This window comes from Aulonocara stuartgranti, assembly GCF_965226115.1.
Source record: "Aulonocara stuartgranti genome assembly, chromosome: 14".
NCBI lineage: Eukaryota > Metazoa > Chordata > Actinopteri > Cichliformes > Cichlidae > Aulonocara > Aulonocara stuartgranti.
In genome coordinates, this window is record NC_138950.1 from 12,752,819 (window position 1) to 12,780,302 (window position 27,484).

Consider the following 27,484-nt stretch of genomic DNA (forward strand, 5'->3'; position numbering starts at 1 on the left):
TTAACGCCGGATGCCCTTCCTGACGCAACTCCCAAGAGAGTTGTGTCTCCTCACGGAATCGAAACAGCGTTCCCTTGTTAGGCAAATGTGTAATAAGCCAAAGATGTTTTACTGCCTCATGAATATACAGTACTACTGTGAAATACAGCTACTATCCACCTTTGGGCTCTCTAACAGTCTGTCTCAGTTCTATAATGTTCTTGTATTTCCTCATCATCGATAACCAAGTCCTTTCATTTAAAATACATATTACATTTATAAAGTCCCCCCCCCCCCTACTCACATCTTATGCCAGAAATGTCAAAAGTGAAATTATTAAAAGTAACTTCGATAAAAATATGAACGTGATCGCAGGTCCAGTGTTCTTTAATGATGTTCCAGTGTCTCCGCCTCTGGATGTACATGGGTCAGGGAGAGTTTACAGCAAATTCAACAGGCAGGGCGGAACTGCTGTTTGCACTGAGGAGCACAGACAGCCTGGCACATACACACGTCTAAACGGCTGCGGTTAGTCTGCCAGTGTGAGAGGTTAAATCCCGAGGTTTTTTTCCCCCAACGATAAGGCGGACATTATCGCGGCTTGTTTAATGCGGTTCTGGAGGTGTTTGAACTTCCCTCACATTTCCCCCGACGCATTTCCACGAAGGGAGGCGGCAGCGGATCGCTCGGCAGCCATCTTTGGACCTGTCTGGGAGTGGGATCTCTGGCACCCCAGTTACTTGAAGGGTGGGGATTTTAACCTGTAACAATTCACAAATGTGCGCGTTATAATCGACTGACAGCGTGAAGAACCACAAGGATTTGGCGCACGAAGTTGCCTCACTGGCGATGAAACTGAGGGGATACTTTTCAAATCCCAAACTGTTTTGAATTAGCGACATTCTCCACAGCGCTGAAGCCTGGCCTGTCAAAAGAGGGTGAGTTTCAGCTAACTGGCTAAGCTAACTTAGCAAACATAACAAACGTTAGCCAGCTAATTTAGCTTTTTCTGATAAGCGAGTTCTTACAGGTCGCTTAATTCCACATTATCCATGTTTATGTTCAGCTGTTCACGTCGTAAACACGACGCCAATTATGCTTGGGCTGTTTCGCCATATGACACGTAACTTGGCTAACGTTAAGTTTGGTGTGTGTAGATGACATCACACTCCCAAGCTGCTGTCTTTTTATATTTCCGTCTTTTTGATGTGATTTTTTTTAACACGACGCTTAAAACCGCTGTGGGAAAGTGTTAACTTTTAATGAATCCCAACCAAATAATCTGTGAAATTCCGGTTGTTTTGAAACTCTAGGAGGAGACAGGTAAAAACGCAGCAGGTAATGCTGCGCTGCTGTTTGCCTCACCAATCTTAGTTTGGGAAAACGTTGGATATTTTAAAGGTTTTCAGATCTATCGCCCTCATTCCTCTTGGGTAACTGGTGCCTAGTTACCAACTAACTTAATATACTTGAAGGCATAAAGATACACTGGCTACAATGTTACAGTGCCGTTTCTGTTTGTTTTTGGGTGAAACAGACGTAAACCCTGTGCTATGTTGTGCCATAGATTGGCGTGCCAAACGGAGGTGTCTTAAATGACCTCCATTACGCTTACATTTGTTTAATGGATTCTTCAAAGTAATGAAAACTACCTGTATTTTTTTAAGTTACTTCTAGGACATGGAAAGAAAAAATGTTTTACTTTATTAAATTGCGGCGCACTTAAGAAGGCGTGCCATTGCTGCAATACCAAGATAGACAGATAATCACTAGTGAAAATGCTCAGCAAGGCCCATTCCTACCTCCCTATAGCTGCACGAACAGGAAATGCTGAGAAATGCAGCGCAGTGAGGGCATACATTGAGAATTCCAGCCCTCCAGTTCTGTTGTCCTGTCCTGCTGCATTCTTGTGCATGCATTTGTGCAAGTTGGAACACCAGGGTATTTATATTGTTGTTGATCTTGTTGTTTGTGTTTGTTGTTTTCTTCTTTTGTTTAATGAAAGTATCAGTTATCATCATTCTCTTTTGTGCTCACATGTTCACAAGTTGAAAATGCTATCATGAGATATGACAACAAAGCTCATTCATGAGAAACAATGTAGTGAAGAACAATGGCAATAAAGAGCCACAGTCCCACATGGTAATGGGGCTTTATTTCAGAGCTGTGGCTACAACTGTGTAGTATAGTGAGTTGTTCAGTGTTGTTGTGAGACAAAAGATGTCTGCTTGGAACTGGGGGCTGTTTCTCCCAGGCTGGGAAAGAAGTCTTGTGACTCTAGCGTCAGCCTTGCATCTGTTTGCAACTGATCATCTGAGCCGAATGGACTCAGTAAACTTTTCTCGGTGATCTTTTACAGTCTACATTAGTATTAGTGAAGCTGTTTCAAAGTAATAATGGAAATTAACGTATTGAGCGTGGTGTTGCGGGCTTAGTAATAATCTTTTATTAATTTCTGTATTTTTAAAAGGCAGAGACATCATGATAACCTGAAATTTAGTAGTTGATATCAATATCAGTAGAATTGCACGAGTCTCAATACCCAATTTGATGTACTTGGACATAAAATACCTTTAATCGCACAAAAGTCATTTTAAATCACTGTCATGGTGGTTTAAAACATTTAAAATGTTAACATTTTATTGATAGTTAGCCACTGCAAACATTTAGGTGCATGAGTGATTTCACAATGGCAGTGCCAGGTGTCTCCAAAAAGAAAAGGTTAGTGTATTTCAGGATAATAACACAAAGTAGTTCCACACGCTACTCATACTGCCTTTTATATCAATGAGTAGAGCCTGCGCTATAGTGGCCGCTATAGTCGTAGCCATCTTCCATGTGTAGTTTTTCCTGGGCTCATGGGCATCCTCCTCCTCCTCCTTCATCATGTAAAGATAGACTGGAACACTTGTAGGCGTTTTTGCCCCCATCACTTCCAGAAGAGTCAATACATACTCTGCCAGTGACTTTTGGCTGCTCCATTATTTCCTAAGGGTCGCCACAGCAGATGGATCGGTATGTTTGTTTTGGCACAGATTTTACACTACATTCCCTTCCTGACACAACCTCTCCATTTATCTTTGCTTGGCACTAGGCTTATACTAGCTTGTGACTCCTTAAACTAAGTTTAGTGTCTCCACTCAGTCTCAAACCGGGTATCTATTGCGTATAAGGTGAATGTGTTACTACACGATGGAGCAGTTATTGTGATGTACTGAAAAAAACGAACTAACAAAATGACTGTTGTTGGGGTTTTTTTTCATAATTTTGGTATTGGCTTTGCTGACAATGAAGAGCTAACCATGTTAACCCCCATAACCCCAGTGAAATTATATTGAGCTTTTGATATATTATGTTAATCCACACACGCTACTGTGATTATTTTTTGGTTATTTTGATCTATTTATTTGTTTGTTTGTTTAATTTGTTTACATTCACGAGAAGGCGGCACACTTGACTGCTTCCAGTAAGACACCACTTATGAAAAGGCACGCTGCTTTTCAGATGTCATTTTCCCACATGGTGTGAATCACAAACAAGTAATTTATTTTAATTCTAATGAGTGTTTCTGTTGTGGATATTCCAAAGTCAGGGCAAAGGAAAACTAAGCCGTTACTGTGGTATGACACCACTTTGAATAAGTGGTTTCAAACAATACTTTTAATAAACTAATAAATATAACCTTTGAATAAACTTTTTTTTTTTGCTGAACAAACCCTTTGATCACTTTTAGGAAGATGCATGTACGCTGTTTGCTGCGTTTGAGAATGTTTTCCATGTACCTGCAGGTTTAACCAGTCATCCCGTCACTGGAATACTGAGTTTTCCTTCAGTCATTAACACTGTGAAGGTGCTCAATTTCTCTTCCACGTTCAGGCTGGAGATGGGCAGCTCTCAGGCACGTCTTTGTATCCTCCTCACATCTTTTTGTGTACACACCAGTCACTGAAGGTGTGAGGCCAGTTTTGTTGGCCTGATTTCATTGCTGTGGTTACTATGGAAACAGGAGACTTATCTCTTGCTACCTCAGGATTTCTGACATCATGGTTAAGTTCATGCTTTGTTTAGCCTTCTCATGCCCACATTATTAGGCATGTCTGTTGCTCATCTGAACAACTAAGAGCTTTCTCACTTATATAGCCTTCTAATATGATATAATCAGTGTTAAGAAGTATTATTAGTAATTCAGCATTTAAGTGAATCTTACTTCATAACATCCAGCTTTCCTTTTCTTGTAGTGTGCTGTGCTTCACAGTCCATACAGTGTTGCTGTAGCTTTCTAATTTAGAATAGCAATGCATGTGTACATCTCTGCTAGTGTGTTTACTCTTGTTTTTTTTTCTTGTACTTTCAGTTCTGAACACATATGAAACCACTGTCCTGCAGATGAGTCATCAGTGGGGGCTTTCACGTCGCTGTCGCAGACCCAGATAGTTCCTGGCGGCAGCGGCATTGCCCCCAACCCCTAATTATGCCCAATAACAGTCGGGCGGGGAACCTCAAAGACCCCGAAATTGCTGAACTCTTCTTCAAGGAGGACCCAGAAAAGCTCTTTACGGATCTTCATGAAATTGGACATGGCAGCTTTGGTGCTGTATATTTTGTGAGTATTTAACAACACATGCATACAGACATACCCACAAATCAATTAGATGCGTGTAATGGATTTAGAAGGTTTTAATACAGATATTACGCCTAAACTTTGCTTATGTTAGTCAGCTTAGAGAGAACTGATTACCATAATGTTGTTCCCATGTTGCCCCAACATGTCTGCTTGTAGCTGTTGTGCATGTGACTTAATACCGATTAGCTCAGGTATCATGATATCACAATGGGGCTTTTTAATGTTGATTCAAAGCACATAGATATAATTTAATCTTTACAGTTTCATAATGCAAAGTTAATTAAGCTATATGGAAGTAGGACCTTTATTGCCTTATTTATCTCGCCGTAGCTTAAATCACAAAAATCTTGACAATCAGTTTTATGTAATGTGTTTTTTATTCAGGCACGGGACGTGCAGACAAATGATGTGGTGGCCATCAAGAAGATGTCATATAGTGGGAAGCAATCCAGTGAGGTATGATGACCTCAAATGTTCTATATTAGGTTAATAAACTGTTTATTCATGAATAAACTTGTTCTTGCTGTAACAGTCCTTTTGTTGTTTTACTGTTGTCCCAGAAATGGCAAGACATAATCAAAGAAGTGAAATTCCTGCAACGAATACAACACCCAAACACCATAGAGTACAAAGGATGCTACCTACGAGAGCACACTGCATGGGTGAGGTTCTACAACATTGTGTTAATGATGATGATCTTGATGTAAGACTAATATTTATTAATTATTTAAGGGCCAAATATAAATTCACACAAAGCACTTCTGATTTCCTTACAGCTGGTAATGGAGTATTGCCTTGGCTCTGCTTCCGATTTGTTAGAAGGTGAGTGGAAAACCTTGGAAGAAATTACATTCCTGTATTTGCCATTTTTATCCCCATCACCTTTTTTCTTGATTTACATCACTTATTATACATCTTCTTCAGTTCACAAGAAACCTCTGCAGGAAGTTGAAATAGCTGCAATTACACATGGTGCTCTTCAAGGTTTGGCTTATCTTCACTCCCAAACTATGATTCACCGGTGAGTGTTTCAAGTTTTTTTTAGGAGCATGCTGTGCACAGATTGCTTTAGCCCTCATGCACTGTGTCTTCTACGTCTTGCTATAACCATTTCCTCTCATGTGTTTGACAGAGATATCAAGGCAGGAAACATCTTGCTGACAGAGCCAGGGCAGGTAAAACTAGCAGATTTTGGCTCTGCTTCCATCGCCTGTCCTGCGAACTCCTTCGTTGGGACTCCATATTGGTAAAATTCAAAACCTCTTACTATAATAATTTATCTATATATGTCTGTATATACCCTGTCTCCTTCTTAACAGATGGGCAATCTGTTTACAAGAACATTGTCACATATTAAACATAATTAACATCTATATGTGAAAAAACCTTCTAAATCCCCATTCTTTTCACTAAATATGGAAAGAAATGCTGCCAGACTAATGTTATTGCTACTTTCACACTGCGAGCAGCCAAGTTACCAGTGACCAATCATGGCCAGCGACATTTTCACAGCGTCATGGATAAAGTGCATTGCCTGAACAGAGTTGAGGCCAACTAAATTTTTACTTGTTGAGATTCAGATCCGTCACGTAGCGACAGCTGTCAGGTGCCCATTTGCAGCTTCACATCCCTGCCTTCCACTGGAATATGAAGTTAGCATTGTGAATGTGATGCCTTCTTTGTTTTTTGTTATTTTTTTCAGGATGGCCCCAGAAGTAATTTTAGCCATGGATGAAGGTGAATATGATGGAAAGGTGGATATTTGGTCTATGGGTATAACCTGCATTGAATTAGGTATGTCCTAGCTCCTTTGCTGTTGCATTGTTAGAATTCACACATCTGCTTTTATACTTCAGTTAACTGCTCACAGTCAGCAGCAGTGTTTCTCACACCATTAGGTTCATTCAATTACTGATGTGGCTTTTTCTTCTTTCATCCTCACTTTCCTTGTATGCATTTCTTAATGTAACCTGTTTCTTGGTTCATAGCTGAGAGGAAGCCGCCACTCTTTAACATGAATGCAATGAGTGCCTTATACCATATAGCACAGAATGACAGCCCCACACTGCAGTCGAGTGAATGGTGAGTTTAGAATTGGATCCATATTTTGTTTTTCAAATTGAATAATGTCTATTTATTATTTATGTTGTTCTTCTACATTCTAAACTTTGTTCATATATGATCTCCCAACTGTAGGACGGATTATTTCCGAAACTTTGTAGATTCTTGCCTTCAGAAATTACCCCAGGATAGGCCAAACTCTGAGGAGCTTCTAAAGGTAATCAACCAAAAATGATTGTGACCGATTTGTTATTGTGATGAATCCTTATAGACAAATTCATGAATTTAACGCAAAATGGCTTTTCTGTTGCTCGTCCAGCATGCATTTGTCCAGCGTGAGCGACCTGAATCGGTTTTAATAGACTTGATAAGCCGGACAAAGGATGCAGTACGGGAGCTAGACAATCTGCAGTATCGCAAGATGAAGAAGATCTTGTTTCAGGAAGTCCACAATGGCCCAACAACACAAGATGAAGAGGAGGTCTGTTTGAAATTGTGTTAACCCCTCCTTGCTTGCCTCTCTGCCTTTCATAGTATTGTGTCCTCTGACACAAGATGTGTTGTAATCTTGTTACTTTCTACTTTCTTTTACTTTTAGGAGCCAGAACCAAGTGTGAGTAGGACCGGTACAGTGAACAGTGTAGGGAGCAACCAATCCATCCCCAGTATGTCAATCAGTGCCAGTTCGCAGAGCAGCTCTGTTAATAGTTTAACAGATGCAGGCGATGACAAAAGTGAGGCAGACATCGAAGGGGACCACACAGTAATGTCCAACAGCTCTGTCATACATGTCAAACAAGTAAGACATCTTTCTTTCACTTTTCATTGAGTAAAGTGTTATTAGTATTATTCTCACTGGAGTATTGTTTAGATTGGTTCTAAATAGCCTGCAATGTCTGTATTGTTGTGCACCTTTTAGGGAGAAGAGACGTGTAACCAAGATTTACAGACTCACAACCAGCCAACTGAGCAGCAGTCCCCTCCTCCACACACGCCACGGCCAAGAAGAAACCGTGAACACTTTGCCACAATACGCACAGCTTCAGTGGTAATGATGCTGTCATTTCATTTGTACATCATTGCTAACGAACTGTTTAATATCTCAGATAACCATGCATATACCTGCTGGGTGTTTCTGTGATTGTAAAAAGGCAAAAATATTTTCACCCAGTGTCCTCGTGATTATTAGAAGCGTTTACCTTAAGGCAAGCAATATATTTTTTCATGTAATCATCAGAAGTGTTTTGAACAAGCTTGCAATTAAATCTATTCACAATACTTGTGTGCCTTATAAACTTCATGTCTAAAGATAAGTATTTTGTCTTGTGTTTGCTAGCTCACTCGCCAGATTAAGGAGCATGAGCAAGATTCTGAGTTAAGAGAGCAGATATTAGGCTACAAGCGCATGAGGCGACAGCATCAAAAACAGCTGATGGCTCTGGAAAACAAGCTGAAGACTGAAATGGACGAGAACAGACTCCGTCTGGACAAGGAACTGGAGAATCAGAGGAATAGCTTCGCCCAAGAGATGGAGAAACTGATCAAGAAACACCAAGCGTCAATGGAGAAAGATGTATGCTTTCAGCTTCTAAGTGTTCATTAAGTGTGTTGTCAGTGTTATCATTCACTCACTGTTATTGTGCATAGAAAAAACTGATTATATTTGTTTCTTTATCAGGCAAAAACCTTTAGCAATGATGAAAAGAAGTTCCAGCAACACATCCAGAGTCAACAGAAAAAAGAGCTCAACAGCTTTCTTGAAAACCAGAAACGGGAATACAAACTTCGCAAGGAGCAACTTAAAGAGGCAGGCAGATTGGTGTTACAGACACAGAAATACATACAGATTTCTTTTTTCTTTTTAAACTAGCAGTTAGTAAACATTAATCAGTATAAATTAAGTGCTGGTAGTGACCTTCAGTCTGTTATTACTTTAGGAATTGAATGAAAACCAGTCAACTCCCAAGAAAGAAAAGCAGGAGTGGTTGTCCAAACAGAAGGAGAACTTCCAAAACTATCAAGCAGAAGAAGAGGCCAATTTACAGCGCAGACAGAGGCAGTATCTGGAGCTAGAGTGCCGCAGGTTCAAAAGGAGGATTTTGACTACTCGCCACAGAATCGAAAAGGATCTATTGCGAGAGGTCTGTACCTTTCTCTACCACTATACTGTTGAACAGTATGTTACAAATATTAAGTAATCCACAAACTAAAAATGGTCTGTTGTTCTGGAAGTAATCTTATCTTGTAAATGTTATTTATCTCCATTTGGACATCATTAGGAGCTAAGTAAGCGTCAAACCCAGAAGGACTTGGAACATGCTATGCTTCTCCGGCACCACGAGTCCATGCAAGAGTTGGAGTTCCGCCAGCTAAACAACATCCAAAAGACGAGGGCTGAGCTGACCCGACTACAGCACCAGACGGAGCTTACCAATCAGCAGGAGTACAACAAGCGAAGGGAGAGAGAACTTAGACGCAAACATGCTATGGAGGTTCGCCAGCAACCCAAAAGTCTCAAGGTCAGGAGAAGTTTCTGAACATGGGTGTATATTAAATATTCAGACGCTGATTTTAGTAAAAGTGCTTGTCTAGGCACTATTTGAATTATACTTCATCATGCTTGGGTCAGGACTAGCTGGAAAAAAAGATGCACAGATTTAGGAATAAAATGTCAGCCTCAGAATTAGGAGTGCCCAGCTTTATACCTCTTGATATTTTACTGTTTTAATGAAAAAAAACAGCAACAAACTGAATAGACCGTAACCCAGAATTACTTTAATGTAATGCTTTGTTTTCTGGTTGTACTTCCTCACTTCTAAGCATGCTAGCTATTATCTGTAGATAATAGTTGGGAAGTATAGTGCATATAGTATTTACTCCTTTCTCTACAATCTAGTCCAAAGAGCTACAGATCAAGAAGCAGTTCCAGGACACTTGCAAGATCCAAACTAGGCAGTATAAAGCACTGAGGAACCATCTGCTGGAGACGACACCAAAGTCGGAGCACAAAGCTGTCCTTAAACGGCTGAAGCAAGAGCAGCACCGCAAACTTGCCATTTTGGCCGAGCAGTATGACCACTCTATCAATGAAATGCTTTCTACTCAGGCGGTGAGTCTGGTAAAACTGTAAGACTGTTAGTCTCTTACCTGTAATGGATATGGCCACATCAGTAATAGTTGAGTATATGTTTTACTGCTTGGACCCTGAATGTGATCTTCTCGCTGGTCTTAGCTTCGTCTGGATGAGACTCAGGAGGCTCAGTACCAAGCCCTACGAATGCAGCTACAGCAAGAGCTGGAGCTTCTCAACGCCTACCAGAGCAAGATCAAGATGCAGACAGATGCCCAGCATGAGCGTGAAAAGAAAGATCTGGAGCAGAGGGTGTCACTCCGAAGGGCCCTGCTGGAAACAAAGGTTCTCCGCCATAAATTATGTTCATGTTAAGATTTACATTTATATTTTCTTAAGCTATTGAGTCTCAGAGTTTGGATGTAAAGGGGCAAAATGCTCCTACCTTCAGTTAATCCAGTTTGTTTTACATGCAATGTGGGTGAAGTGCTGATGGGATTTACATGAGGTCAGTGGCCTTCTCATCGTTATAATGATAAAGAGTTAATTCGTCCTGCCATACGAGCTGCAACATGATTAAAATGAGAGAAAGGGAAAGCAATAATGTCCACTGTGTACATGTTTACTATTTACCTTTAAGCAGGTTAAAAAAGGGGGGGAAACTATGGCATAGTAGAGAGCGTCCTGGGATTTTAAGAGTCCTGAACATTACTTTAGTTGCCATGTTTGTAAGCCATAACAATATTGCGAACAGTTTAATATGAATTTCATTTTTTTCCCTCCTTTTCTGCTATAGATTGAGGAAGAAATGCAGTCCTTGCAGAATGAATGCTCAGCGCGAATCCAGAGCGTGCTGGAACGCCAAGCCAGAGAAGTTGAGGCTTTTGACTCTGAGAGTATGCGCCTAGGCTTTAGCAACATGGTGCTATCAAACATCTCTCCAGAGGCCATGGGCAATAACTTTCCCGGGGCTCAAGTAAGTTGGTGTCAACATCAGCAGCAGCACCCATCTGGAAGCTCTCAAGGTGCACACTGGGGCAGCAGCAGCTCAGGTGCAGGGTTCAGTCACCAAGGCAGTTACCATCGATATCACTCCAGTCCAGGAGGGGCATCTATGCAACATGGCTGGGGACAGGGCATACAGGGAGGAGGGGATTCGACACCATGGGGCCACCCATCAGCTGGAGTTCTGGGCGCACGCACTAGTGGTATTCAGAACAGCCCCCAGGGGATGGGAAGGACACCCTCGGGAGGGCACAGTGAGCAGGGAATGAGCAGGAGCACCAGTGTGACCTCTCAAATATCTAACGGGTCCCACCTCTCCTACACATAGATCCCTCATCAGCCATGGAATCAAGAATCCAAGTGCGGGGAATCTAAAAACACATCAAGGCAGAGCTCTATTGCTCCGTCTTTCTCAGACACTACCCCACCATTTACCATTTCTCCCATGTACAGATGTGGATGTGTGATGAAATAAATGTTGCTCAGGTCAAAAGGGCTGGAAAAAGCACAGCCCGCCCTCACGGCAGTTTATCGGCACACATACAGATCCTTAAAATTTATGTTGCATAAGCAGTTTGAGTGTCAATATGTTACTTTCATTTGTGTTTAGTTACAGTTCTCTCCTAAGGAGGATTTAAAAGAATAAAATAAAGAAACAAAAAAAACACAAGTTTGTGCTACTCACAGCCATTGCTCTCATTTTGCACATGAAACACTGTTAAAAGCCTTTGACATGTGTTAATTTTGTCCTTTTTTTTTAAATGTATCAAACAATCACAGAACTGATTTTATTCAGGACCTCCCTTCTTCACTCTCCCCATTCGTATTCAGTAATACACTGGGCAATTGTTTGATGGTGGTTACGAACGCAGCAGAGTGAGTGAAGATGCTTGTGATGCCAGCCTGCTGTAATGGTCGTCATGATGACTTCGATTCCTCTTATCTTAGTTAGTTTTCTTTCCTCTACCAAAACGAAACATTACAGATTCAGAGCCAAATAATCTAGTCTTAACTGTTTCACACATGCTACAACTATCCTACAGTGCCTTTTTAACCTATGATAACTGAAATTAGTCTCAGATCTTTATAGTTTAAATTTCCTTCTTCCATTTCTTATCAGTGTTAGCTTCTTTTGTTTAGCCTATTTTAGCAGGTTTTCAGACATTTTCCTCAGATTCTCATATTCAGTACAGTTTAAGTCCTATGTATGTCGAGAAACAGAACATTGCTGGTGCATATCTGCAACCAGTTCTCATGCCTTCACATGGTACTTGAGGGGGAAACCCTTGCGTTACAGAGAATGTCACTGTACATGTTCTCAGAAGGAATTGTGACTTATTGGCCTTCATAAAGAATCCTAATAGACATCTGTTTATTTTTATTAGTGCCTTTTAAAACTGCTGCCTTGTTCAAAGCACTTTATACAACTAAATGTGTGTGAGATTTAATAGTTGACTTCTTTTCGCAAAACACCTGGTGAGTGATCATTGGTACGCATATTGTTAAGTTTAGGAGGCAGACTTAGATGTGCTGTGATCCATTTTCTTTTTTTCTTTAGAGCAATTTCCCAAGTACAGAGTACAACTACACCCAATACAATTGTAACTAAGGAGATTGCCAGTCAGTGAAGCTATGGCTGTTGTTGCTCTCAGTTGTGTTTATGTTAAATTCAGAGTGAAGAGAATATGTGAGGATGGTGCTTTTTTTTTGTGTGTGTGCGCGTATGTTTTGGCTAGAGTTTCTATGAACTGAAGCGAGTAAACTGGAGAGTTTATTATGGCAGGCAGGAAGTTAGAGTTAATTGTCATGACCATAACAGCAGGCTTGGCACAACTAAATATGAAAACACTGGGCCCAAGTAAGCAACACTAATAATTTAAAAGGTGCTAAGTTAATAATGTTACACCAAGTCATTGAACCCCAAAACTTGGGTGACTGAATTGAGCACATGCTTGCATTTTGACGTTGTAGCATGTAAAACTTAGTCAGTGCACAGTTTAAAAAAAAACAAAAAAAAAAAACACAAGCCAAGTGCGAAATACATGTGGCAAAAACACTTCCTTTCCTCCTCTGAATTATATTCATGTCTGCATTCTTTCTCTCTCTTCAGTTTGTAGTTAATGAACTATCGCTGGAGAAGTATGTTCCCATTTTACCTTTTAACAGCCTCTCCATTCAAGTGAGACTTGGCATTTTGACACTGAGAATATAAAACACTTTAAAGATAATTCTCTGGAGTTGGCAAAAGTGACTGCTCCTCCTCACAAAGCTGGAATTTATGTGTGTGTATGCGTGTGTATGGGTTTTTTTTTTTTTTTTTTTTTTTTTTTTTTAATTACAGGAATTTTAAATGTAAACCCACATTTTAAGAAAATGATTTCTAAAAACTGACAGACTACAGTGACATGTGTAAACCTTTCACGCTCAGAGTTTAGGTGTTAAGTTGTGTGGACATATCTCAATGTTACGCTTGGTTTGTGTACACTGACAAATTGCCTTTACTATCATCTTTAAATACCACTCGTTTAGTCACCATCTCTGAGTATTACCACTGCGGAGTTAGTTCTCTGTCGCTGCACACATTCGACCATTTGTCTCCATTCCACTCTGATTCAGAGCCGCCCTTTCTGGCTGGCTCTTTCTGAATGTTGTTTGTTGCTCTATTCCTATCATATTTGAGGACACACAAAAATGCTGGGATATTTTTCTTTCTAGGTGGGATTTTAACTTTCATTATGTATATATTCTGCCTAGAAAGTATGCATTGTATCAAGTTACATATGGTTTGAACCCGAAACTTTTTTTTTTCTGTTATGCCAACTGATTAGTTCCAGCTACTGTAACAAAACAGGTTGTAGTCATCATTTTTTTTCTTTTGAGTTATTCATGTTGTAAAGAAGATGAGAATGTATTTATCTTTATTGGATTGTTACTATATTCATAGGCCACGGCCAAGAGTTTGAATGTTAGGTCGATCAGACCTCACATAGATGCCAACTTTGTTTATGCGGACACATTTTGTTCACTTTTGTGTCATAGTTTTGTGTGAGGGAACCTGGATTTTGTTATCAGTCGAAAGACTTCTCCACCAGCCTGGATTAGATTTTGTTTTGTTTTATTTGTTTGACTTTAACTTTCAGATATTTCTCCTACTGACTGAAAGCATGTAGGATACTGAATGAGAATCAGCGACAGAAAATAGCGATCCTTTTTATGGTCCAACACTGTGCCATACCTTAGTTGCCAAGCCCAGATACCACTGCATTTGTTTCATCTCCATGGTTGTAACCTATCATTGGGCTGACCACATGTAATGTATGAAACAAAACAACAAGGTTCTGGTGTAGTGGCCAAAGTAAAAAGGCTTGAAAAGATGATGGGGTGACAGGCAAATTCTGAAAAAGATATTGCATTTCTTTGAAGATGTCAGTATTGTTTGCCACATTACCACTACAACTTATAACCTATAATAAAATGTATAGATGGTGGAACTTGTTATTGAATGTCAGAGAGATTATGAAGATACTACATAAGATATGGTAAAGTACAAAAAGTGGATTTAAATTGTGTACAAATATTGAGCAGAATTTAAAAAAATAGGATCAAATTTACTATATTGTTTGTATTGTATTTACTATTGTGTGGGCAGAGGGATATTGAACAGAAATCAGCTGTAATAAAGTAATTTTAGTATGGCTTACTTTGTGGTTGTGTATTTTTTTTTAATGTATTTTGCTTCAATGATCACATTAAACACATTTATTTAAAAAAAAAAAGGCATGATTAAGTGGAAATGAATAAGGCTGAGTCCATGAACAGAAACTGTTTAAAAGTACCCAGGTTGGAACCCTATTGACTGTCTTAATTGAACCAAAGATTCAACAAGGTGCTGGAAACATTCCTCAGAGATTTTGGTCTTGATAGCATCACAATGTTGCCTCTGATTTGTCGACTACACACATCCGTATTGCAAGTCTCCTGTTCCGTCACATTGCAAAGGTGCCCTGATCGTGTTTGGCTGGAGGTCATATGAGTACAGTAATCCCTTTGTCATGGTCATTGATCTAGATTTTTGATATGGAACATTATCTTGCTAGCAGAAGCTATTAGAAAATGGATTCACTTGCTATAAAGAGATGGACATGGTCACCAATAATACTCATTGTTCCAAAGTGTGACAAGAAAACGTTTCTGACATCATTACACAACCTGCACCAACATATGATACAAGGCAGGATGGATACACAATGTCATGTTGTTTGTACCAAATTTTGTCCCTCACTGAATATGAACTCTTTCCTAGACCGTTCTTTGTGAACCCTAGACATGGTTGTGTGGCAGGAGACCATCAATTTCTGAAACAGACCAGCCTGTCTGCCACCTCACAGTGTTCAAAATCACCTTCCTTTCTTGTTCTGATCCTCAGTTTGACCTTTAGGCAAGCTTGACCAAGTTAACACGTCTGAGTAGTTACTGTGTGATTGGTTGATTAGAAATTTACCTTGAGCAGTTGAACAGGTGTAACTAATAAAGTGGCTGGTCAGTTGTTGTTTTTGTTTTTATTTTTAATCTATTGTTAAATTAATTGGCAAAACCTTTAAATTTAATTAAAGTACATTTTAAATTGGTAGAAGAAAATAATTTCGGGAATATTTTATGATTCTGTTTTATGTATGAAAAATATAAACCGAAAATTACAGTACAGCAGAATATGTCGTTCCCCCCCCCCAATTAACAAAACATTGTTTCTACATATAGAAGCTACTGGTATTGATAATTTTATAATTGAATTACATTATCCAGAATAGAATATGTATTGTGAGAAAGATACGTAGTTTAATTTGGAGGCCTGACAGGACCTATCAGCGTCCGCGGACCACGGCTTAAATGAACCGATGTTGTAATTGGTTCTGAAAGCGGAACTGCGCTTGACGCGTAATGTGACGAGCATTGTAAACAAAACTATGGTAAATGTTTCCTTAGCCTAGAGAAGAAGGAATGCTGTCTCAGGAGTCTTTTCCTTGAGTAAGGTAAGAGGCCTAAAACACGAATTCCCCTATTTAGATACCGCTTTCTTGTTAACAGTATGGGTGTGTGCGGCAAATGAAACGTTAGCTAAAAGCCAGTGGCTCTAGTTTTTTCATCTCTTGTAGCTAACATAACTCGATTTCTGCACCGAAACTCGCGTAAACAGCTCATTACTCTAACGTTATCGTTAAGGTAAAAGTCAAATCCAATGGTTAGCTCAAGCACCCATGCACTCTCAATGCTCGAAAGTGTCTAGGTAGATGGCTAGCGGGACTGTTTATAGCTTGACATTAGATGCCACGCTAGCTAGCTACTCTCACTGTCTGTGTCACGCTGAACGATAATCGTGGACATTAAATAAAATATGACTCTGCACAGGTTTTGTGCGGTCAATGTCGATGAGTTTGGCAAAACTAGCTTTCATTTCATTGTTCATAATTAATGATTTTTTTTAAACGTATCTTTTCTAAAAGATGAAAGATTAGCGGCACCAGGTATTTAACATCAGTTAATGAGTTTCTGTTCTTGTTGTCAATGACTCTCAAACATTGACTCAAATCTTTTCCACAACCAATTAATTAAACGTGAAACATGCACGGAAATTAAATGTATAGGGCAAAACACACAGGCTATACAATATTAATGAACCTGAAGGTCAATATTATTATTATTTTCTGGACCCCCGTGGCCTCCCTCTTCCCCCTGGCAAGACTGTGCTGGTAATGAAATAAATAAAATAAAGGTGAGCACGAAGTAGGAAGACTCCTTAGAATGAGTTGAAAAAAATAAATTGTCCTTTATTCCTGCATATACATTTTTTACTTTTGTGTGTGTCATTTGTATTGTCTCACTTTGTATGTTCCTCAACTTTATCTGTTTTTGGTGTGCCACCCCAAATATTTTAGTGGCCCACATTTGGCCACCCTTATGAAAAAATTGTGGAGGTGCCCCTGCTTCAGTAATGTTGAGGCCTAAGCTCTGGAAAGGCCAATCATGACTCTGTGTTTTTGTTTTGTCCCCCCCCCCCCCCCCCCCCCCCCCCATGCATTCACAGAAACTGGTTGAAAAGCAACCAGTTTCCAGAGGAAAAAGTTGAAAGACCTTCAAATTGTATTGTTTAGCATTTTCCATAGAATCAACTACAGAAATGGAAGTAAATTGTGTATTTAGTTGCTACTAATAACAAAGTGCCTAAAGATACAGTTTAAAATCACTTCTTTGCCAAGGTGTCACTTGTGCGTCGATAAAACACTAATTAATCCTGTAACTTGGGTGCTTGAATTATTTCTTGGTCAGCCTTAAGTGGTTAACAGAGAAACATTCCTATGAAAATGGTCAGGTACAATGACCGAATTTAAAAACTCGTGAAAAAGCAGCCACTGTCCAAACGAAAACACGGAAAGACCTTCAGAAAGGCTGAGGAACTACTGCTCAAGACAACTTTAAAAAGTTACCAAAAAGCCTGAGTACAAAATCTAATACCTTGAGGAGAGGCTCAAGACTTTTGGACTGCATGTTGTATGTGCTACAGACATAATTTGATTGTTATTTGGCAACAACATGGTGCCCACTACCTTCATAAAACTGAAGACATCACTTATTTATGACGCATGTGTCGTCCTCACAGAGCTCCAGGATGTTGTGTGAAATCCTGCTCACATCGCTATGGCTCCTGTTTGTTATCTTCTGGCTGGAGTTGATAAGCCTGTGGTTGTTCCTGTCCATGTTCTTCCAAGACCGTGCATTTTACCACTGGGGGGATGGGTAAGAGATTGTTCTATGGTGTCTTTTTTTTTTTTTTTTTTTTTTTTAATATTTTTATTTCTTGAGTGATTAAGTTGTATCTACATATCTCACAATATCCGAATTAAATGTAGTCATTCTTCATCTAAGTACCTGATTTATTCTACTGCTTTTCCCATTGAATTGGTTTAAGGCTGCGCCATCCTCTTGTCGCCTTATTAGCTAGGATCCATAGACAACTTCTGCTATTAATTTATTTAAAAAGTTGTCTCTGACAATGAGAGCTTCGTGTCAAGAGCAACTAACCTATCAGGACTACGTTGAATGCATTGCTTTGGAACAAACACTTGTTCAGAAATTCCTCAGTTTTCTATGCAAATAAAATACAGTTTCTTCTGCTGCATATGTTTTGATTCAACACACACCAATAACAGACCAATCTGGGAACAGTTAGATGTGTGCAAGATGGCACAGTTGTGCTGAGCAAATTCAATGCTCTTTCAAATTTGAGTTTTTCAAGGGCAGTTAAGTATGTGTCAGTGTGTTGTTACTAAGTCAGATTGATTTGTACTGTCACCCATAATTATAAACAAGTTTGACTTCACATGACTCATGTTTTGCTCACTGAAATGTCTTTGAACTAACTTGGACAAAGTTTGTGGAAAAAAGAGAGACTGTAGACTCACAAGGATTGAAAGTAAAGATGTCACAATTTTAAACTATGGCTGTAATTTGATCTTAACCCTCAAGCCCTGTTTTGAACTCCTTACCTGTCTGAGCTCCTCTCTGCCTATGCTCCAGGAAAAACCACGAGGTCTAGCTCAAAACTAATGCTGTCCATCCCACGGACTAACCTCAAATCCCGTGGTGATAGACCCTTCTCTGTGGCAGGTCCCAGACTTTGGAATAGTCTCCCCTTAAATATTAGATCAGCACAAACACTTGAGCAATTTAAATCTTTACTAAAGACACATTTCTATGCCCTGGCTTTTAACACACTATGACCCAAGCATTTTGGTCTTATTTGAATTAGTTTAGCTATTGTTTTAATTCTTTTACTGTCCTATTATTGTTTTTTTTTTTTTTTTTTTATTGTTATTATTGTATTACATTGTTGCTTTTTAATACCATTTTTATATTGTTAAGCACTTTGTGCAGCATCGGCTGTTTGAAATTTGCTATATAAATAAATTTGACCTTGACCTTGAACTAGTAGATGGGGAAAAATATTTTAAAGCCATTCGCTTGTCATTGCAGGATGTTTGCAGATGATCCTGGACAGATGATCTACATGTTAAGCCGGTATGAATTATGTCTTGATTCAGTGTGTTGTGGGTTTTTGTTTGTTTGTGTGGTGTTTTTTAAAATATGAGCTGTTTGTTTATACCTGTATGCAAATCTGATCTCTTGTCCCTTTCCACAGCGCTGATGCCCAGACAGAGACGCAAACCTGAGATGGAGAAAAGAAAAGAAAACAAGAAGTCCACTAAAGACTCTGAATGGAGAGCTGTTGAAGTAATGTGACTGAAGAATATAAAAAAAGGCAGGAGCCTTTTTTTTTTTTTTTTTTTTTTTTTTTTTTTTGTCCTGCCTGGCGCACCCTTGTGCACAGTCCACTTTCAATAACAGATGGTAGAGAGGTACAGCATGAGTGAAGGGCCAAGCTGAGATGCAGAGGGGTGTGTGCAACATTTATGATTTTTACTCTCAAATTTTGGTGAAACAGAATGAATGTAAAGGAACTGTTGATTCAGAAGAGACTATGCTTTTTTTTTTTTTTTTTTTTTTTTTTTTTTTTTTGGGTCTACCATTTCATTTTAAACTTTTTTTTTTTTTCTTTTTAAATGTTGAGTGTTTTGATCATGTGATTCTATGCAACTACATTTGTTGCTTTTTACAGCTTATATTCATGGTTTCAGAAAGCTGATGACTGTAAATCTGTTACCAGATTATTATTATTCTTATTATTTTTTTTTTTTTTTTTATATTATCTTTTTTCTTTTTATTATTTGTTCCAGTCAATTATCAGGTGTTTGTATGTTTGATGCTACAGCTTTTAACAATGAGCTACTTTTGAATGTTGGATTTGATGGAACACATGTGATGTGTAGAATAGGTAATTAATAATTTGATCAAATATTTTTATACACTTAACACTAAGCGTTTCACCTACAGTACATAAAGCATTATTTGAGCTTGAAGGAGGTATCTAGTATTACAAATTTCAGCCTTTATCTGATTTTGATCAACTGTATTACCACTCTTATAAAATAAATCTTATACCAGGTCAGAAGATGGCAAGGGAAATGTATTCATTTGTAAAAGGGGATCAAGAAATGTATCGGGGGAATGGTAGCAAGTGTATAAAGCAACTTTTTTAAATATATAGATATATCCAGTACATAAAAGGAAAAGTCCACTTTTCAAACATATTAGTCTCAGCTAGCCTGTGAGATTATTTGTCTGCCAGCCATTTTTGTGTTATCTTTAGGTGTCTGTTGATTAAATGGTTTCCCCTGAAACAGCATATTTGGGTTTTCTTCGTTTCAATAAATTTTTCTCCCAGAGAGCCAAATGTTGTCACTTTTAAACTGGTCTTAAACAATAGTTCTACAAGCTTTCTGAAGAGCTTTTTTGAGGGTATTTCAATTTTATTGGAAAATGTATTTCTTTAGTCAAATATATGGAAAAAATGCCAAAGATAAGTTTGGAAGAAACTAGTGTTGGGTTTTTTGTTCTGTTTTTGCACCAACAAGTTGATTCCCAAAGATCTATTAAATGAAAGCTTGTATTGGGTCAAGGTGAGGACAAGAAGTAGGAGACCTACAGCAGATGAGCAGTGTGTGTGTGTGTGTGTGTGTGTGTGTGTGTGAAAGCCATGTGCTTAAGAAGTTGGAATCCAGCAAAGACCTGATACAGGAGCTGCAGTTGATCCATCTACCGTTGATGCTCACTTCAACCTCATCAGAAATGGTGTGATAGGAGGGATCTCTGTTACACCTGTTTGAATCTATTAAGCAAGGTAAACTGGGAGAAAAGGCTGAGGTATGCCAAATTCCAGGAGAACTGGATGAAACATCAGTGGCAACAAGTCTTCTATATTAATTTATCCAAATCATCACTGTATGTATGGAGGAAGTCAGAAAAGGCACAACAGTCAATGTCTACATCAGCTGTAAAACATGGAGTCTAAGTCAGTAGTGTGACTTACTGACATCATTACAGTATCAGATTTTGATCCACCATGCAATACCATCCAGCAGAGGCTTAATTTTTCATGTCAATGATCCCAAACACATTGCAGTAAAAGCATACATAGATTTAAAAAATAAATAAATATTAGTCATGGACTGGCTTCCCCAGAGCATACACCTTGATGCTATTCAAGCAGTGCTGGATCATTTCAACAAAGAACAGGAAAAAAAGCCAGTCAGTATTCAAAGAGCTTTGAATGTCCTTAGAAACCTGAAGCAGATTTCTGAAAACTACTTATAGGAAAGCTTGCCTAACAGAGTTTAGGTTGTGTTGAAGAATAAAGGTTGTCATACCAAATACTCTGTTTCAAAAATCGCCAATGTCCCCTTTTCCTGTGAAATAAAATTAAAAAAAAAAGGACAACGGGTTGTTCAAGTACTTCAAATTCCAGAACACTAGGAGGCGCTCACAATAAAGAAAGTCCACTTAAGAACTGGAGATGTGGATACACTACCGGGTCATCATCCCATCCTGCTAATAAAAGATGAAAACGCACTCAGGCCATGAACTCGATAGGAGTTAATGTTTTTTGTTGACTTCGGACGTATTTGTGCAAACAAACGGTTTTGTTTTTAATTTTAAGCGTTTTTTCATAAACATGGCTCCAACGATTCAGACACAATCTCAACGAGAAGACGGCCACAGGTACGTTCAACAGTGCCTTTACAAGTTCGCGTACCTGAGTGGTTTCTGCACGTTTTGTGTCAGTTTACGACACGGAATTAAGTGTAATGCAGAAACAAGTGGTCAGCGGGTCCCAGGGTGCTTTTGTGATGTGTGTAGCATTAGTCGAAAGTGTTAGCAAACAAACAATCAAGCTTAACGTTCGGCTAATTTACGAGAAGCTTACAGAAATCAGCGTAGGGATTTCCATAAGCTTAGTGTCAGTAGTTTGTGCCGGTCAACAATTTATTATTATTATTATTATTTTTAGCAGCACTAATGTAAAGTTCAGGCAAATCAAAAGCTGACTTTATGTTGGCTACAAGAATGCTAACAACAATGTGGCGGAAAAAAGGCGCCTGAAAGATTAGTTATTAAGTACTAAAAAATAGTGGTTTTAAGTTTGTCATATGTGTAGGGTAGCTTTTGTTCCTTTTAAACATGATAACGCACAAATACCCCTTCCAGTGTTGCCATTGCCAATATTTGTTTTGAATTTTTGGTCGTTCGTTTGTAATCTTGCAAAATACAATAAAACAAATAAAATGAGAGTTAGCTTGTAATTAGTTTAAGCTGTACATTTCAGACCACAGTGAAAAGTATGTATAGACAACATAAGGAATGCCCTATTTTTGCCCAAAAGGAGAGGTTCTCTGTTTTCCAAGTTGAAGACATTTGGATTCTTAATATAAAATTAAATTGTGTAGTAAAGGGATTGTGCACTCTTTACTACTAACCAATGGCTGTTTTGTTTTTTGTTTTTTTTTCTTCCAGCAGGCCATCCTCTCACAGAACCGTCCCAGAGAGGTCAGTAGATTAAAAACATATTTGTATGTACTTAGTTTCTGTCAGGTACAGGAACTGCTTCTGTATGTGAAGATTGCTGGCTTACCATTGGTGTATTCTTTACTTTGGTGCTCTTGACAGGTCTGGAGTTGTCTGCAGAGTGAAATACTGCAACACCTTGCCTGACATACCCTTTGATCCTAAATTCATCACTTATCCATTTGATCAGCACAGGTATTCATTTTTCACTCCACTGAATGGAGTGAATACAAGTATTCACTTCCCATCAAGTAAACATGTTTAAACACACACCCATATATAACCTGTGGTTTTCTTTATTGGCAGGTTTGTACAGTATAAAGCCACTTCTCTTGAGAAGCAGCACAAGCATGAACTCCTGACTGAACCAGACCTTGGGGTCACCATTGATCTTATCAACCCAGACACATACCGCATAGACCCCAACAGTAAGTCTCCATCAAGGTTGATCCTGTTCTTAATTTACATTGTGAATTATTTAAATGTCTGCACAGACTAAGTTAATCTTTCACATTTTCAGTTCTGTTGGATCCCGCTGATGAAAAACTGTTGGAGGAGGACATCCAGGCTCCATCCAGTTCAAAGAGGTATGACTACTAAATAGGCTGGTTTGTGTTATGCATTCAGCAATATTTTTTTATTTTGAGCAATTTTCCCCTTCCCTATAAGGTCGCAGCAGCATGCCAAAGTTGTCCCATGGATGAGGAAGACGGAATACATTTCCACAGAGTTTAACCGATACGGTGTTTCCAATGAGAAAGTGGAAGTCAAGTAAGTTGGATCAGTGAACTCCACCTTTACATTTCACACATCAGAATCAGAATACTTTATTGATCCCTGGGGGAAATTATTTTTTTTGTTACAGTGCTCCATTATAAACCAACATTAACAAGACCCACACATGTACAGATGCATGTTCTAGGTGTTCATGTAATCGAGACGTTTTTGTTTTTGCGTTTAGGATTGGAGTGTCTGTCAAACAGCAGTTTACAGAAGAAGAGATCTACAAGGACCGAGACAGTCAGATTTCTGCGATTGAGAAGACGTTTGAGGATGCACAGAAATCTGTGAGTGAGCATATTAATATGCTGCTTGATTATGGCTAAAATAATAATCACGATTATTTTTACTGAAATTGAGATCTCAATTATTTGACGATATTTATTTAACAATGTACTGAATATTGGCTTTAAAGATTGTCAAAAAATAATATAAAATAGTGTGCAAATACTGATAACAGTGCAAATTTTGCAATACAAAAAATAACTGAAAAGTGTTGATTATCACTGAGCAGTGGTCTTTGGCGAGGAAAAACATTACCACGTTTGTTATCTCCTTATATCTCTGGGAGCTGGTGGGATATTTAGTCGCGTTGTATAGGGTATTGTGAATGCAGGTCTGTGAGGATGAAGCAGGTGTTGTCGAGAGTTTTTCTCTGTGCTCCTTCATTGTTTGATCGTATGTCACTTTGTGAGCGGTCTTCAAATGATTGAATAAATTTGTAGTGTTGCTCTGTGGTGCAGCTACGACACCGTAGCAAAGCTGACACACTACGCGAACCCATAATGTTTCCACACCACTGAAGTCGTTTTACCTCTCTTTTCAACCAACGGCATTCTTTCTTCAGCAGCCATTATCCTCTCCTCTCCAAATAACTTCTGCTTACCTTTTCGAGCTTTCCGAGCGTCCCTCGGGTCCTCTTGTTGTGACGGGTGTTCGAAACCCAGAGAGGTGCGCTTGATTTGCCACACAGAGCAACGCGAGAGTAAAGCACGAGGGAGGTGCTAATAATCGGCTCAGTCATTTTTAATGATCATTGAAAGCCCAGATCGTAATTTAGATTAAAATTCGATTAATTGAGCAGCCCTAGCTCAAATCCTTCTCTCCTTACACCAACAAAATGATATAATATGTAAAAGAAATTAGTTCAATTTAAACCTTGTATTGGATGTGCGACTCTTGTTCCGGCAATTTAAAAATAAATAAATAAATAGTTCTGTTTGTCAACTGATTTCTTTTATTTTGATACGTGTTTGTGTTGGTAAGCTACAAACTAGCTAAAATGGAGTTGTTCTTGATCTCCAGATTACACAGCATTACAGCAAACCCAGAGTTACTCCTGTGGAGGTCCTACCTGTGTTCCCTGACTTTAAGGTGAGCTAAGTCCTTAACTGAATTTATTTGTATTAACCCATGGAACCTTAATGATTGAAACATGCATGCAACAACAACAAAAGAAATCCACTTTTGTTGCGCTGGTAGTTAAAAATAATAAATACATTTTCTCTTTGCCCCAGATGTGGATCAATCCATGTGCTCAAGTCATATTTGACTCCGATCCTGCACCTAAAGACATGTCTGGACCAGCAGCTGTGGAAATGATGTCTCAGGCCATGATCAGGTATGATCAGATGTGTTTTCTCTGTTCTCCTCTTCAACCGCTTTTATTTTTGTTTTTGTTGTTGTTTTGTTTTTTTTGTTTTTGTTAAATGTCACTTGTTGTTTGTGAAATATAGAGGTATGATGGATGAAGAAGGAAATCAGTTTGTGGCCTACTTCCTGCCCAATGAGGAAACGCTCCGAAAGCGCAAGAGAGACTTTGAAGAGGGGATTGATTACATGCCTGAGGATCTGTAAGTAAAATAATGCATCACAAACATGTATCTGTGGAATTTACTGCATTAAATAAACATTAATTGGGTGTTATTTATTTTACTTTATTTTATTTTTTTTGAGTGTGTTTGGTGAAAGTGTACTGTACACAAGTATAATGGAATTTTGTATGGTATGTTTCAGCTATGATTACAAGATAGCAAGGGAATACAACTGGAACGTTAAGAACAAAGCTAGCAAAGGCTATGAAGAGAACTACTTCTTTATCTTCAGAGATGGAGACGGTGTTTACTACAATGAGCTGGAGACAAGGTGACACCTTAGAAATGATTTGTATATGTTGACACTTGGATGGAAAATATTTTTAACTACTTCAACATTGTACATGTTGGTTTGTTGCACAAGTTTTGGTATTGGTGGTATTGATGTTGTTGCACAAACCGTCATGACAAATAACTGGCTGGCCAAGACCTTTTACAACTGTTATTCTGGCCTGTAGGGTGCGCTTGAGCAAGAGAAGAGCCAAGGCTGGAGCACAGTCTACAACAAACGCTGTGCTGGTGTGTAAGCACAGAGACATGAATGAGAAGGAGCTTGAAGCTCAGGTGAGTGCATTTCATTGTTTTTCAGAGCTTTCAATCAAGAGTTTAGCTTTCCATCCTATAGTTTGCTGATGAAGCTAGAAACGTATGTTGTTGTTACTGAAAAAAATTTTTTGTTTGTTTGTTTTGTTTTTCTTGGAAGAAGGTTGGGATTGATACAATGTCTTTAAAGACAAAGAAAACTATTTAGAAGTTTAGAACTGTATGATTGATCTAATAGAAGTAGTTCTGCTGCAACACATTTGATAAACAAAGTAGTTGCTATACAAAAGAAGTGCCGGTATGGGAGGTGTCTTTTATTGCTTTAAGCAAAAAAAACAAAAACTAACGGGGTCAATGATGGTTTGCATTATTATATATATTTAGCCCCCTGCTTCCAGCGTTTTCCACGTCACTCGACAGACTACACTAGATTACAAATTCTTTCTAGGAATGGCCGTATACTTTGATTTTTGTCATTCCTCTGTTACTGTGTATTTATAACTGACTGCCTTCACTGTGATTTTTCAGGAGGCACGTAAAGCTCAGTTGGAGAACCATGAGCCAGAAGATGAGGAAGAAGATATGGACAAAGAGACTCAAGATTCTGGTTAGTTGTTGACATATAATTTTTACTGACTTTTCTACCCTCTACCCAGAATTGTCTGGGGAAGGACTCTGATGATTTGATTTGATTTATTTTTGTCGAATTAAGCAACAAACTTTGTTTTAGAAATACGTGACAGTCTGGGCGGTGAGCTACCAGAGCATTTTCTGTAATTTTACACATTTATGATGTATGGAAACTGTCATGTGCTGTTGAAATTGCACGTCTTTAGCTTATATCTAGGTAACTGGAACGATTCTTATATAGTGCTTTTTTTTTTTTTTTTTTTTAAAACCTGAGCACTTATTGCACTTTATTATCTAAATCTAATTAATATTTTGGGGATTAAATCTGTAGTGAAATGTCTTTAAAGTGCAGTCTCATTTGTCCGTATGTGCCCTCAATGTAAAATGAGTTTGAGCGATTGTCAGTAACTATGCTAAATCAACGAACTGCTATTTTCTCCAGGTGATGAGAAGAAGGGCAGTGGCAGCGAGGCAGAAAACTCTGGCAGTGAATCTGAGAGAGACGATGAAGAACAGGAACAAAGGGGAGAAGATGAGGACGAGGATGAAGACAGAGGGAAGAGGAGGCGGAAGGCAAGCGGCAGTGGTAGCGAGAGCGGCGAGGAGAGGACCAGAGAAATGCGAGATGAGGAAGAGATCTTTGGCAGTGATGACGACAGCGACGACAATGAGCCAAAGAATTCAGCCAGGAGCAGCGGGGAGGAGGGCAGCGACAGTGAGGATGAAGGAGGGAACAGAAGAGGCAGCCGGAGTCGCAGCGCCTCTCCTGCAGGCAGCGACCGCAGCAGCGACCATTCAGAGACTCGGGCTCAGAGTGGGAGTGGAAGTGACAGAGGCTCAGATTCCAGTGACGCCAGCGACAGTGAATAAGACCAGTGAGCCGGTGACCTGTCTTATCTATATATTGAGCTCCAAACATTGGCGCTCTTACACTGTCATTGAGTATAATATTGGCCTGATGTGGGGCTGAAATTTCTTGCTGATTACAAATTGTTTATGAAATGCTGGTAACCTTTCACCTGGATACAACTCTGTTTAATCCAGTTTTTATTTGTAGATTTAACTCTAGTTGCTATTTGTACGCCATTCCTCTATGTTGTTTGCCAGATGGTCATTAAAGGATCATGTTTTAAAAAAAAAAGAAAAAAAGAAAAAATGAAAGAAGTTTTCCACTCTTGAAATGCCTTTGGAGTGGGAATAGTGTAAAGCATGTGGGCTCTCAAAGCAGGTAATAAATTGTAGACGACATTTTGTAAAACAAACCTCTGACCAGAGTTTGTTCTTTTTCTGCGTCTTTTTCTGATTTGGGAACCTCTTGAGTATTTTCATGAATTTAACCTGTGCTGTAATTAGTACAGCTGATCTTATAGTATTGTATTTGTTCATCTGAAAAAAAACAACAAC

General features: G+C 38.9%; 2 protein-coding genes and 1 long non-coding RNA gene across 6 annotated transcripts; all 3 read left to right on the top strand.

Moving 5' to 3' along the window:
• The first annotated feature begins 415 nt into the window (after positions 1 to 415).
• On the top strand, positions 416 to 12,765 carry taok1a (TAO kinase 1a). Of its 2 annotated transcripts, none has more exons than XM_082503962.1 (20): positions 416 to 917; positions 4,334 to 4,582; positions 4,988 to 5,059; positions 5,164 to 5,265; positions 5,380 to 5,425; positions 5,528 to 5,624; positions 5,736 to 5,849; positions 6,306 to 6,397; positions 6,592 to 6,685; positions 6,800 to 6,881; positions 6,984 to 7,145; positions 7,263 to 7,463; positions 7,584 to 7,712; positions 8,001 to 8,237; positions 8,343 to 8,471; positions 8,602 to 8,805; positions 8,944 to 9,183; positions 9,561 to 9,773; positions 9,897 to 10,079; positions 10,531 to 12,765. In XM_082503962.1, the coding sequence occupies exons 2-20, from the start codon at positions 4,451 to 4,453 to the stop codon at positions 11,065 to 11,067; spliced, it is 3,066 nt and encodes a 1,021-aa protein (XP_082360088.1). In that variant the 5' UTR covers positions 416 to 917; positions 4,334 to 4,450; the 3' UTR covers positions 11,068 to 12,765. The 2 variants fall into 2 exon arrangements, with proteins under 2 accessions (XP_082360088.1, XP_082360089.1); XM_082503963.1 differs by lacking the exon at positions 416 to 917 and adding an exon at positions 3,777 to 3,877.
• A 2,874-nt stretch (positions 12,766 to 15,639) lies between these two features.
• Positions 15,640 to 20,037, top strand: LOC309688071. The gene is made up of 4 exons (XR_014270955.1): positions 15,640 to 15,769; positions 17,395 to 17,531; positions 18,768 to 18,812; positions 18,934 to 20,037. It is a non-coding gene; the product is annotated as an uncharacterized lncRNA (long non-coding RNA).
• Positions 20,038 to 21,189: 1,152 nt separating this feature from the next.
• On the top strand, positions 21,190 to 27,351 carry paf1 (PAF1 homolog, Paf1/RNA polymerase II complex component). Of its 3 annotated transcripts, none has more exons than XM_082502453.1 (14): positions 21,190 to 21,410; positions 22,206 to 22,235; positions 22,356 to 22,448; positions 22,560 to 22,681; positions 22,774 to 22,840; positions 22,923 to 23,024; positions 23,215 to 23,320; positions 24,339 to 24,407; positions 24,551 to 24,654; positions 24,770 to 24,886; positions 25,050 to 25,178; positions 25,366 to 25,471; positions 25,979 to 26,057; positions 26,523 to 27,351. In XM_082502453.1, exons 1-14 carry the CDS (start codon positions 21,364 to 21,366, stop codon positions 26,948 to 26,950), a joined length of 1,599 nt encoding a protein of 532 aa, XP_082358579.1. In that variant the 5' UTR covers positions 21,190 to 21,363; the 3' UTR covers positions 26,951 to 27,351. The 3 variants fall into 3 exon arrangements, with proteins under 3 accessions (XP_082358579.1, XP_082358578.1, XP_082358577.1); XM_082502452.1 differs by having other exon boundaries at positions 22,203 to 22,235; positions 26,523 to 27,350; XM_082502451.1 differs by lacking the exon at positions 21,190 to 21,410 and adding an exon at positions 21,482 to 21,648.
• Positions 27,352 to 27,484: the final 133 nt, after the last annotated feature.